This window comes from Anomaloglossus baeobatrachus, chromosome 10 (genome assembly GCF_048569485.1).
Source record: "Anomaloglossus baeobatrachus isolate aAnoBae1 chromosome 10, aAnoBae1.hap1, whole genome shotgun sequence".
In the NCBI taxonomy this organism is placed as follows: domain Eukaryota; kingdom Metazoa; phylum Chordata; class Amphibia; order Anura; family Aromobatidae; genus Anomaloglossus; species Anomaloglossus baeobatrachus.
Window position 1 is genome coordinate 7,587,713 of NC_134362.1, and position 14,568 is coordinate 7,602,280.

Genomic DNA, 14,568 nt, shown 5'->3' on the forward strand with positions numbered 1-14,568 from the left:
CGGACAGACGGGGCACCAGGTACAGGCGGGCCCCAGCGGACAGACGGGGCACCAGGTACAAGCGGGGCACCAGGTACGGGAGGGCCCCAGCGGACAGACGGGGCACCAGGTACGGGCGGGCCCCAGCGGACAGACGGGGCACCAGGTACAGGCAGGCCCCAGCGGACAGACGGGGCACCAGGTACAGACGGGCCCCAGCGGACAGACGGGGCACCAGGTACAGATGAGCCCCAGCGGACAGACGGGGCACCAGGTACAGATGAGCCCCAGCGGACAGACGGGGCACCAGGTACAGATGAGCCCCAGCGGACAGACGGGGCACCAGGTACAGACGGGGCACCAGGTAAGGACGGGCCCCATTGGACAGACTGGGCACCAGGTACGGACGGACAGGCCCCATCGGACAGACGGGTCACCAGGTACGGACGGGCCCCAGCGGACAGACGGGTTACAAGGTACGGACAGGCCCCAGCGGACAGACGGGTCACCAGGTACGGACAGGCTCCAGCGGACAGACGGGGCACCAGGTACGGATGGACGGACACCAGTGGATGGGGCACTGGGTGCGGACGGACGGGTACCAGCAGACGGGGAACCGGGTACGGACCGACGGGAACCAGTGGACGGGGCACCGGGTACGGACCGACGGGCACCAGTGGACGGGGCACTGGGTGCGGACGGAGGGGCACCAACGGATGGGGTTAGCGGGTGTGGACGGACAACACTAAATTATTTATTTACAAACTTCTGGTCTGTGTTTATGTCACTAATATATATAAAAAAAAAAAAAAATAAGAAAAATAAAAAATTGTGACATCGGCATGAGCGTGCAGAGCGGAGGGTCGTGTGCCCAGGTCACATATTGTGCGGTAAAACAACCCGCAGGTCTCGGCCCATTTTCCAGTCCGTTATATGAATGACCCCATAAATTTCACCATCTCTATAACTCGTCTTGCAAAAAGCAATCCCTGGTACGGCCGGAGACTGAAAATAAAAAGCAAAGCCTCCTCGAGGAGGAAGAAAACAAAAAGTTGTATGTGGTGGAAGGGGATAATTGGGGGCACATTAACGTCCAGCAGCAGCCGGCGCGGGGGTCCCACAGAATCACCTACACGTGACTCAAGAAACGACCAAGTCTTTAATGACAAGTATAAAGAAAGAACACATTAATCAGAAGGTGACACGTCCGGGGGTGTCCGGTGACACGTCCGGGGGGGGTGGCCAGTGACGGGTCTGGGGGGAAGCGGCCGGTGCCAGTGACACGTCCGGGGGGTGGCTGGTTCCGATGACATGACCGGTGACGGTGACACGTCCGGTGCCGATAACATGGCCGGTGACGGTGACACGTCCGGGGGGTGGCCGGTGCTGATGACATGGCCGGTGACGCTTCAAGGGGGTGGCCGGTGACGATGACGCGTCCGGGGGCAGCCAGCGCCACTGCTCATTACATCTCACTTTACATCATGTTAGCAGCACGTGTAGGAACAGTCGGCCAGATCGGGGCTGAAACTTTCCACCATCTTGGTAATATTGGTACGTCTTCCTGGGTTTCTCTGCTTTCGTGGCCAGCAGTTTCCGTGGCATCGCAGCCATCTGGCGCTGCGGACGTGAGCGGAGCCGGAAGAATTTCACTTTTTCTGGAATTTTTTGTAAGAATAATGGGAGAATAAGAAATGGAATGACAAGTGGTGACGGGTCGGGACGTCCGCCGCAGCCGGTGACGGGTCGGGACGTCCGCCGCAGCCGGTGACGGGTCGGGACGTCCGCCGCAGCCAGTGACGGGTCGGGACCTGGAATGTGACGGGACCTGCAGCTCTTTTTTTTGGCCATCATTTCCTCCTCTTGCTTGAGGATTCCTCTCTTTCTCCTTTAAGGCACGGTGATAACTCGTAGTTGCGGGGCACATAAGGGGCGCAGACACGTCGCCGCGCCCGGAGATACTATACAGGGGCAGGGAGTCTTCATGTGATGACCCCGGTGGTCAGTGCAGGGCGGTGCGCGGCTCCAGGAAAGGGGCTGCAGAATTGCCTTTGCAGCTCTGCACACTTGTCGATGTTCACACTTTGCAGAGAACGCAATGTCCGGTGTCTGCTCCTCATTGTGGGGTTGGGCCCCTGTTACTTTGGCACAAGAGTTTCCTATTGTCTGAAATTAGAATGTCTTTTTCATCCGGGGGGCGCTCAGTGGTCCGGGGGACACCCTCTGTCCCAGGCTGTGGCTGGAGCTCATGCTGAATCCCGGCTTCCCAGGGGCCCCTCTTATGGTCGGTGACACAGAGTGGTCCTGACTGTCCTGGAGACCACCCAGCTTGGGAGACATTTTTCTGTCCATCTGAAGATGTAAATATTACATTGTCTGTATCATTAATGGGGAGAGGGGAGATAGGAGTCTATGTCTCCCCCGACCACCTCCCTCCAGACTCCTCCATCCCCCCCACAACCTCCGCCCACCAGGCTCCTTCACCCCCCCCTCACGACCTCCTCTCTTTAGACTCCTCCGCACCCCCCCCCCCATGAACTCCTTTCCAACTCCTCCGTCCCCCCCATGACCTCCTCCCTCCAGCCTCCTCCATCCCCATCCCCCCTCCAGACTCCTCCATCCCCCCACAACCTCCGCCCACCAGGCTCCTCCACCCCCCCCACGACCTCCTCTCTTTAGACTCCTCCGCACCCCCCCGTGACCTCCTCTCCAGACTCCTCCGTCCCCCCCACAACCTCCTCCCTTCAGGCTCTTCCCCCCCCCCCCTGACTTGCTCTCTCCTGCCTCCTCCATCCCCACTGACCTTCTCCTTCCAGACTCCTCCATCTCCCCCCACTGACCACCTCACTCCAGGCGCCTCTGTTCCCCCCTACTGACCTCTTCCCTCCAGACTCCTCTGTCCGCTCACTGACCTTCTCCTTCCAGACTCCTCCGTCCCCCCCCCCCCTGACCACCTCACTCCAGGCTTCGCTATCCAACCCTCTACTGACCTCCTCCTTCCAGACTCCTGTCCCCCACTGACCTCACTCCAGACTCCTCCGCCCCCCCTCCCACTGACCTCCGTGCCCTCCCACTGACCTCCGTGCCCTCCCACTGACCTCCGTGCCCTCCACACTCTTCCATCCCCCCTACTGACCTCTTCCGCCCCGCCACTGCCCTCCTCCCTCCAGACTCCTCCGTCCCACCCACTGACCTCCTCCGTCCCCCCCCCCCACTGACCTCCTCCCTCCAGACTTCTCCATCCCCCCCCCCACTGACCTCCCTCCAGACTCCTCCGTCCCCCCCGCTGACCTTCTGCCTCCAACCCCTGCTTCCCCTAGACTCCCCCCTTTATATCCCCAACCTACCTCCTTCTCCCCACAGACCCCTTCCAAGATGACTTATCTCCCCTGAGAACATATCTTGCTGCTTTGCTGACATTTATCAGGGGACATTTGGGAGACCCCATACACAGATTATTATATGGTCCTGAAGTAATCAGTGGGGTCTGCCGCTGCCTGTAGTATATGGGGTCTATATAGCGCGCTATCTGTGCAGCGCCCCCTGTGTCCTCGGTGCTGTAATGGCGGCCCCGTATAGGACTTACTGCATTAGGTTTCAGACTTGTGTTCTTCCTCAGGACGGTGCCGTTCGGTGGAGCGCAGGACAGGGGCTTCTTCTTCCCGACCTAAAGTGAAAGAAATTATTTGTGAGCGGAAAGATGAGCGGTAACACGGGCCGCCGGACTGGCAGCGACAATAGGAGGGGACGCAGCCGCTGAGTGTAAACCACCGGCAACCGGTGCTGAGAGGAAAGCCGAGGAGTGCAAACAGCGGCCGTCACTGGGGAAAGCCCGGCAGGCGGGGAAAGGGCAGCAGATAGGGCGGGCGCGTCTCTCCGCTCTGCACCGGGCCGGGGAGCGCCTCTCCGCTCTGCACCGGGCCGGGCAGCGCCTCTCCGCTCTGCACCGGGCCGGGCAGCGCCTCTCCGCTCTGCACCGGGCCGGGCAGCGCCTCTCCGCTCTGCACCGGGCCGGGCAGCGCCTCTCCGCTCTGCACCGGGCCGGGCAGCGCCTCTCCGCTCTGCACCGGGCCGGGCAGCGCCTCTCCGCTCTGCACCGGGCCGGGCAGCGCCTCTCCGCTCTGCACCGGGCCGGGCAGCGCCTCTCCGCTCTGCACCGGGCCGGGGAGCGCTTCCCCGCTCTGCGGCCGTCCTGTCAGTAAGTCACAGTCTGACATTTACTGTCCAGTAAAAAGACAGTGAAAACGTCGCTCAGAAATACGGCGCAACCAGAAAATATCAGATTCTTCAATAAACCGCAAATAACAATAAAACAAGACTTTATGGGACAATGAAGGAAATCGTCACTCGTTAAATGGGGTTTAACGCTGCAGTATCTTCACTGCGATCGCGGCAGACGGCGCAGCTGCTGTAAATCACAGGCACATTACCAGCAGAGGGTGCGGCGCCTGCAGAGACCAGAACACACAGGGGGTCAGACACAGGACGGGGGAGGGGGGTCATTGCCTTTGCCGTGTACCGGTTTGGTTGGCGTGGACGGTTTGCTGCTGCAGCTGTCGGTCTCAGATGTCCCGTTGCTGCTGGTCGGGCTGCTCCGGTCTTCAACCGTGTCCAACATGGCCGCCCTGGGAACGCCATTAGAGTCTCCCTCCAGACGGTCATCGTTGTCTGGGCTGTTCCTCCACGTCTTCATCATTTCTAGCACGTTGGACGGTCTCTGGACACTGCTGGTGTCTCCCTGACAAGTGACATTATGAGAGTGTAATGTTACGAGAGTGTCCGGAGCGAGGGCGAGGAGAACGGGGCGTCCGGGCCGAGGCGGGGAGACCGGGGGCGTCCGGGGCGAGGGCGGGGAGACCGGGGGCGTCCGGGGCGAGGGCGGGGAGACCGGGGGCGTCCGGGGCGAGGGCGGGGAGACCGGGGGCGTCCGGGGCGAGGGCGGGGAGACCGGGGGCGTCCGGGGCGAGGGCGGGGAGACCGGGGGCGTCCGGGGCGAGGGCGGGGAGACCGGGGGCGTCCGGGGCGAGGGCGGGGACACCGGGGGCGTCCGGGGCGAGGGCGGGGAGACTGGGGGCGTCCGGGGCGAGGGCGGGGAGACCGGGGGCGTCCGGGGCGAGGGCGGGGAGACCGGGGGCGTCCGGGGCGAGGGCGGGGAGACCGGGGGCGTCCGGGGCGAGGGCGGGGAGACCGGGGGCGTCCGGGGCGAGGGCGGGGAGACCGGGGGCGTCCGGGGCAAGGAAGACGGAGGGACAGAAGTGCTGGGAGGACGGAGGTGAAAGGTGTCTGCAGGGAGGAGGACAGAGGAAGAAGGATGGAGGGGCAGAGATGTCCAGAGGGGGAGGACAGAGAGACAAAAGTGGCTGGAGGGAGGGGGACGCAGAGGGGTTTGGAGGAAGTGAGGACAGAGTGGTATGGAAAAAAAAGTAGGAAGAAAGTGATGGAGGGAGAAGCAGGGGTGTGCACGGCCGAGCGTCCACCAGCCAGTGTGACTATGATCATCAGCTACGATTTCTGGGGGTCTCTGAGAGGGACGAGTGCAGTGACGCGTGTCCATATTAATCTACCGAAACCTACTGTGATCCAGGAGTTGTCGAGCAGCTCGTTGGCGGTGATCCGGTCGGCAGGATCCACTCTCAGGAGTTTCTGTAGAACGTCTTTAGCTGGAAGGAAAGTGACGAGAAAAAGCTTTACAATAAGAAACATCGGACAAGTGGCGTCACCACGAGCCCGGTCACATCACACACGGTCACATCACACACGGCGTCACCACGAGCCCGGTCACATCACACACGGTCACATCACACACGGCGTCACCACGAGCCCGGTCACATCACACACAGCGTCACCACGAGCCCGGTCACATCACACACAGCGTCACCACGAGCCCGGTCACATCACACACAGCGTCACCACGAGCCCGGTCACATCACACACAGCGTCACCACGAGCCCGGTCACATCACACACGGCGTCACCACGAGCCCGGTCACATCACACACAGCGTCACCACGAGCCCGGTCACATCACACACTGTCACATCACACACGGCGTCACCACGAGCCCGGTCACATCGCACACGGTCACATCACACACGGCGTCACCACGAGCCCGGTCACATCACACACGGCGTCACCACGTCCGGTCACATCACACACGGTCACATCACACACGGCGTCACCACGAGCCCGGTCACATCACACACGGTCACATCACACACGGCGTCACCACGAGCCCGGTCACATCACACACGGCGTCACCACGAGCCCGGTCACATCACACACGGTCACATCACACACGGTCACATCACACACGGCGTCACCACGAGCCCGGTCACATCACACACAGCGTCACCACGAGCCCGGTCACATCACACACGGCATCACCACGAGCCCGGTCACATCACACACTGTCACAACACACGGCGTCACCACGAGCCCGGTCACATCACACACTGTCACATCACACACGGCGTCACCACGAGCCCGGTCACATCACACACAGCGTCACCACGAGCCCGGTCACATCACACACTGTCACATAACACACGGCGTCACCACGAGTCCGGTCACATCACACACGGTCACATCACACACGGCGTCACCACGAGCCCGGTCACATCACACACGGTCACATCACACACGGCGTCACCACGTCCGGTCACATCACACACGGTCACATCACACACGGCGTCACCACGAGCCCGGTCACATCACACACGGTCACATCACACACGGCGTCACCACGAGCCCGGTCACATCACACACGGCGTCACCACGAGCCCGGTCACATCACACACGGTCACATCACACACAGCGTCACCACGAGCCCGGTCACATCACACACGGCGTCACCACGAGCCCGGTCACATCACACACGGCGTCACCACGAGCCCGGTCACATCACACACGGCGTCACCACGAGCCCAGTCACATCACACACGGTCACATCACACACGGCGTCACCACGAGCCCGGTCACATCACACCCGGTCACATCACACACGGCGTCACCACGAGCCCGGTCACATCACACCCGGTCACATCACACACGGCGTCACCACGAGCCCGGTCACATCACACATGGTGTCACCACGAGCCCGGTCACATCACACACGGTCACATCACACACGGCGTCACCACGAGCCCGGTCACATCACACACGGTCACATCACACACGGCGTCACCACGAGCCCGGTCACATCACACACGGCGTCACCACGAGCCCGGTCACATCACACACGGTCACATCACACACGGCGTCACCACGAGCCCGGTCACATCACACACGGCGTCACCACGAGCCCGGTCACATCACACACGGCGTCACCACGAGCCCGGTCACATCACACACGGCGTCACCACGAGCCCGGTCACATCACACACGGCGTCACCACGAGCCCGGTCACATCACACCCGGTCACATCACACACGGCGTCACCACGAGCCCGGTCACATCACACCCGGTCACATCACACACGGCGTCACCACGAGCCCGGTCACATCACACCCGGTCACATCACACACGGCGTCACCACGAGCCCGGTCACATCACACATGGTGTCACCACGAGCCCGGTCACATCACACACGGTCACATCACACACGGCGTCACCACGAGCCCGGTCACATCACACACGGTCACATCACACACGGCGTCACCACGAGCCCGGTCACATCACACACGGCGTCACCACGAGCCCGGTCACATCACACACGGCGTCACCACGAGCCCGGTCACATCACACACGGTCACATCACACACGGCGTCACCACGAGCCCGGTCACATCACACCCGGTCACATCACACACGGCGTCACCACGAGCCCGGTCACATCACACATGGTGTCACCACGAGCCCGGTCACATCACACACGGTCACATCACACACGGCGTCACCACGAGCCCGGTCACATCACACACGGCGTCACCACGAGCCCGGTCACATCACACACGGTCACATCACACACGGCGTCACCACGAGCCCGGTCACATCACACACGGTCACATCACACACGGTGTCACCACGAGCCCGGTCACATCACACACAGCGTCACCACGAGCCCGGTCACATCACACACGGCGTCACCACGAGCCCGGTCACATCACACACGGTCACATCACACACGGCGTCACCACGAGCCCGGTCACATCACACACAGCGTCACCACGAGCCCGGTCACATCACACACTGTCACATAACACACGGCGTCACCACGAGCCCGGTCACATCACACACGGTCACATCACACACGGCGTCACCACGAGCCGGTCACATCACACACGGTCACATCACACACGGCGTCACCACGAGCCCGGTCACATCACACACGGTCACATCACACACGGCGTCACCACGACCCCGGTCACATCACACACGGCGTCACCACGAGCCCGGTCACATCACACCCGGTCACATCACACACGGCGTCACCACGAGCCCGGTCACATCACACATGGTGTCACCACGAGCCCGGTCACATCACACACGGTCACATCACACACGGCGTCACCACGAGCCCGGTCACATCACACACGGCGTCACCACGAGCCCGGTCACATCACACACGGTCACATCACACACGGCGTCACCACGAGCCCGGTCACATCACACACGGTCACATCACACACGGTGTCACCACGAGCCCGGTCACATCACACACAGCGTCACCACGAGCCCGGTCACATCACACACGGCGTCACCACGAGCCCGGTCACATCACACACGGTCACATCACACACGGCGTCACCACGAGCCCGGTCACATCACACACAGCGTCACCACGAGCCCGGTCACATCACACACTGTCACATAACACACGGCGTCACCACGAGCCCGGTCACATCACACACGGTCACATCACACACGGCGTCACCACGAGCCCGGTCACATCACACACGGTCACATCACACACGGCGTCACCACGTCCGGTCACATCACACACGGTCACATCACACACGGCGTCACCACGAGCCCGGTCACATCACACACGGTCACATCACACACGGCGTCACCACGAGCCCGGTCACATCACACACGGCGTCACCACGAGCCCGGTCACATCACACACGGTCACATCACACACGGTCACATCACACACGGCGTCACCACGAGCCCGGTCACATCACACACAGCGTCACCACGAGCCCGGTCACATCACACACGGCATCACCACGAGCCCGGTCACATCACACACTGTCACATAACACACGGCGTCACCACGAGCCCGGTCACATCACACACTGTCACATAACACACGGCGTCACCCACGAGCCCGGTCACATCACACACGGTCACATCACACACGGCGTCACCACGAGCCCGGTCACATCACACACAGCGTCACCACGAGCCCGGTCACATCACACACTGTCACATAACACACGGCGTCACCACGAGCCCGGTCACATCACACACGGTCACATCACACACGGCGTCACCACGAGCCCGGTCACATCACACACGGTCACATCACACACGGCGTCACCACGTCCGGTCACATCACACACGGCGTCACCACGAGCCCGGTCACATCACACACGGTCACATCACACACGGCGTCACCACGAGCCCGGTCACATCACACACGGCGTCACCACGAGCCCGGTCACACCACACACGGTCACATCACACACGGTCACATCACACACGGCGTCACCACGAGCCCGGTCACATCACACACAGCGTCACCACGAGCCCGGTCACATCACACACGGCATCACCACGAGCCCGGTCACATCACACACGGTCACATCACACACGGCGTCACCACGAGCCCGGTCACATCACACACGGTCACATCACACACGGCGTCACCACGAGCCCGGTCACATCACACACGGTCACATCACACACGGCGTCACCACGAGCCCGGTCACATCACACACGGTCACATCACACACGGCGTCACCACGAGCCCGGTCACATCACACACGGTCACATCACACACGGCGTCACCACGAGCCCGGTCACATCACACATGGTCACATCACACACGGCGTCACCACGAGCCCGGTCACATCACACACGGCGTCACCACGAGCCCGGTCACATCACACACAGCGTCACCACGAGCCCGGTCACATCACACACGGTCACATCACAGACGGCGTCACCACGAGCCCGGTCACATCACAGACGGCGTCACCACGAGCCCGGTCACATCACACACGGCCACATCACACACGGCGTCACCACGAGCCCGGTCACATCACACACGGCGTCACCACGAGCCCGGTCACATCACACACGGTCACATCACACACGGTCACATCACAGACGGCGTCACCACGAGCCCGGTCACATCACACACGGCGTCACCACGAGCCCGGTCACATCACACACGGTGTCACCACGAGCCCGGTCACATCACATATGGTCACATCACACACGGTCACATCACACACGGCGTCACCACGTCCGGTCACATCACACACGGTCACATCACACACGGCGTCACCACGATTCTGGTCACATCACACCATGGTCACATCACACACGGTCACATCACATACGGCGTCATCACGTCCGGTCACATCACACACAGTCACATCACACACAGCATCACCACGAGCCCAGTTACATCACACATGGTCACATCACACACGGCATCACCACGAGCCCGGTCACATCACACACGGTCACATCACACACGGCGTCACCACGAGCCCGGTCACATCACACACTGCGTCACCACGAGCCCGGTCACATCACACACGGCGTCACCACGAGCCCGGTCACATCACACACGGCGTCACCACGAGCCCGGTCACATCACACACGGCGTCACCACGAGCCCGCTCACATCACACACGGCGTCACCACGAGCCCGGTCACATCACACACGGCGTCACCACGAGCCCGGTCACATCACACACGGTCACATCACACACGGTCACATCACACACGGCGTCACCACGATTCTGGTCACATCACACCATGGTCACATCACACACGGCGTCACCACGATTCTGGTCACATCACACCATGGTCACATCACATACGGCGTCATCACGTCCGGTCACATCACACACGGTCACATCACACCATGGTCACATCACACACGGCGTCACCACGATTCTGGTCACATCACACCATGGTCACATCACATACGGCGTCATCACGTCCGGTCACATCACACACGGCATCGCCATGAGCCCGTGGGGGGAATTGTAAGAAAAATATTTGTAGAATCTGGAATATTCTGGATTATGCAACCGTCCACAGAAGGAGGGACATGTTCTGATCTCCGGGGGTCCAGCCGCTGGGATGGGTACAGAGCGGGGGCTGCTCCTCGTGTCCCTGCGCCATTTTCTGCAGAGGGCTGTAGTCAGAGGGGGGCAGCGGACGTGCAGCCCCCCGCTCCGCTCTCCGGGGGTCCCTCCCAGGTGGGACGTTATCACCAGTCCTGTAATGTGGGGAATATCCCTGCAGCCGCCATTACAAGTGTTTGTGTTGCCGCTTTCTCTGCTGGTCGTAGTGGAATAAGCGGGGGCTGTGGGGGGCGGCGTTCTGTGTGGATTCCCCCGGTTGGCGCACATAATAGCACTGTGTGCGGGCGGTGGCGGCATTACACTGGTGTGATTAGGTCACACAGGAGCGAGCCATTGTCAGGGACACGGGGCTAATGTAAGCGATCGATGGCTGAACCTTTCCTAAGTAACGTCCATGTCAGCCGCACAATAGCGGCTCAGCCCCGGCGTGGCGGCTGCTAAAAGGCTCTTTATTTGTAGCGGTCCGGCCCGCGGCTGCTCACGGCCATTAAAAGCCTTTTCTCTGCGCCATGCTGCTTCTGTCCTTACACTGGAGGTAAACAAGAGGCGGTGTTCTGCGTGGGCACTCACCCGCCTCGCTCACCGACTGCCACACCGGAGCCGAGAACCGCAGCTCCCCGCGCCTTATGTGTTCAAAAAGCTTATCTTCTGAGCTTCCCATGAAGGGCGGATCCCCGGACAACCTGCGGGAGAGAGACAGCGGGGGTCACACAGGGGTCCGGACCTGCGGGAGAGAGACAGCGGGGGTCACACAGGGGTCCGGACCTGCGGGAGAGAGACAGCGGGGGTCACACAGGGGTCCGGACCTGCGGGGAGAGAGACAGCGGGGGTCACACAGGGGTCCGGACCTGCGGGAGAGACACAGCGGGGGTCACACAGGGGTCCGGACCTGCTGCGGGAGAGAGACAGCGGGGGTAACACAGGGGTCCGGACCTGCGGGAGAGAGACAGCGGGGGTCACACAGGGGTCCGGACCTGCGGGAGAGAGACAGCGGGGGTCACACAGGGGTCCGGACCTGCGGGAGAGAGACAGCGGGGGTAACACAGGGGTCCGGACCTGCGGGAGAGAGACAGCGGGGGTCACACAGGGGTCCGGACCTGCGGGAGAGAGACAGCAGGGGTCACACAGGGGTCCGGACCTGCGGGAGAGAGACAGCGGGGGGTGACACAGGAGAGAGACAGCGGGGGGTGACACAGGGGTCCAGACCCGGGAGAGAGACAGCGGGGGTGTGACACAGGAGAGAGACAGCGGGGGGGGGGGGGTGACACAGGGGTCCAGACCCGGGAGAGAGACAGCGGGGGGTAACACAGGGGTCCGGACCCGGGAGAGAGACAGCGGGGGTAACACAGGGGTCCGGACCCGGGAGAGAGACAGCGGGGGGTGACACAGGAGAGAGACAGCGGGGGGGTGACACAGTGGTCCGGACCTGCGGGAGAGAGACAGCGGGGGTAACACAGGGGTCCGGACCCAGGAGAGAGACAGCGGGGGGTGACACAGGGGTCCAGACCCGGAGAGAGACAGCGGGGGTGTGACACAGGAGAGAGACAGCGGGGGGGGGGGGTGACACAGGGGTCCAGACCCGGGAGAGAGACAGCGGGGGGTAACACAGGGGTCAGACCCGGGAGAGAGACAGCGGGGGGTAACACAGGGGTCCGGACCCGGGAGAGAGGACAGCGGGGGGTGACACAGGAGAGAGACAGCGGGGGGTCACATAGGGGTCCGGACCTGCGGGAGAGAGACAGCGGGGGTAACACAGGGGTCCGGACCAAGGAGAGAGACAGCGGGGGTCAAACAGGGGTCCGGACCTGCGGGAGAGAGACAACGGGGGTGACACAGGGGTCTAGACCCGGGAGAGAGACAACGGGGGTGACACAGGGGTCCGGACCTGCGGGAGAGAGACAGCGGGGGTGTGACACAGGAGAGAGACAGCGGGGGGTGATACAGGGGTCCAGACCCGGGAGAGAGACAGCGGGGGGTAACACAGGGGTCCAGACCCGGGAGAGAGACAGCGGGGGGGTAACACAGGGGTCCAGACCCGGGAGAGAGACACAGCGGGGGGTGACACAGGGGTCCGGACCTGCGGGAGAGAGACAGCAGGGGTCACACAGGGGTCCGGACCTGCGGGAGAGAGACAGCGGGGGGTGACACAGGAGAGAGACAGCGGGGGGTGACACAGGGGTCCAGACCCGGGAGAGAGACAGCGGGGGTGTGACACAGGAGAGAGACAGCGGGGGGTGATACAGGGGTCCAGACCCGGGAGAGAGACAGCGGGGGGGTAACACAGGGGTCCGGACCCGGGAGAGAGACAGCGGGGGTAACACAGGGGTCCGGACCCGGGAGAGAGACAGCGGGGGGTGACACAGGAGAGAGACAGCGGGGGGTGACACAGTGGTCCGGACCTGCGGGAGAGAGACAGCGGGGGTAACACAGGGGTCCGGACCCAGGAGAGAGACAGCGGGGGGTGACACAGGGGTCCAGACCCGGGAGAGAGACAGCGGGGGGTGTGACACAGGAGAGAGACAGCGGGGGGGGGGGGGGGGGTGACACAGGGGTCCAGACCCGGGAGAGAGACAGCGGGGGGTAACACAGGGGTCCAGACCCGGGAGAGAGACAGCGGGGGGTAACACAGGGGTCCGGACCCGGGAGAGAGACAGCGGGGGGTGACACAGGAGAGAGACAGCGGGGGTCACATAGGGGTCCGGACCTGCGGGAGAGAGACAGCGGGGGTAACACAGGGGTCCGGACCAAGGAGAGAGACAGCGGGGGTCAAACAGGGGTCCGGACCTGCGGGAGAGAGACAACGGGGGTGACACAGGGGTCTAGACCCGGGAGAGAGACAACGGGGGTGACACAGGGGTCCGGACCTGCGGGAGAGAGACAGCGGGGGTGTGACACAGGAGAGAGACAGCGGGGGGTGACACAGGGGTCCAGACCCGGGAGAGAGACAGCGGGGGGTAACACAGGGGTCCAGACCCGGGAGAGAGACAGCGGGGGGGGTAACACAGGGGGTCCAGACCCGGGAGAGACACAGCGGGGGGTGACACAGGGGTCCGGACCTGCGGGAGAGAGACAGCGGGGGTGACACAGGGGTCCGGGCCCGGGAGAGAGACAGCGGGGGGGGTGACAGAGGGGGTCCGGACCTGCGGGAGAGAGACAGCGGGGGTCACACAGGGGTCCGGACCCGGGGAGAGAGACAGCGGGGGTGACACAGGGGTCCGGACCCGGGAGGAGACCACCATTATCCTACTCCCACCAGGAGGAGACCATCATCCCACCCCCTCTACGTCAGCGTTGCCCCCGGACGGCACATGTTATTCCCTCC

At 62.7% G+C, this 14,568-nt stretch overlaps 1 protein-coding gene across 2 annotated transcripts in view; it reads right to left on the reverse strand.

Moving 5' to 3' along the window:
* Positions 1-1,119: 1,119 nt before the first annotated feature.
* STK33 (serine/threonine kinase 33) overlaps positions 1,120-14,568 on the reverse strand; it is a 28,223-nt gene continuing 14,774 nt past the window's right edge. Inside the window, exons 8-12 of one of the 2 annotated variants that reach the window (XM_075326617.1) lie at positions 11,817-11,929; positions 5,554-5,639; positions 4,499-4,717; positions 3,566-3,646; positions 1,120-2,331 (exon numbers count right to left, since the gene is read on the reverse strand). In XM_075326617.1, coding sequence (XP_075182732.1) covers positions 2,152-2,331; positions 3,566-3,646; positions 4,499-4,717; positions 5,554-5,639; positions 11,817-11,929 — 679 coding nt within the window. In that variant the 3' untranslated portion in view covers positions 1,120-2,151. Of the gene's footprint in view, positions 2,332-3,565; positions 3,647-4,485; positions 4,718-5,553; positions 5,640-11,816; positions 11,930-14,568 lie in introns of both variants that reach the window. The other variant, XM_075326618.1, reaches the window with a different exon arrangement.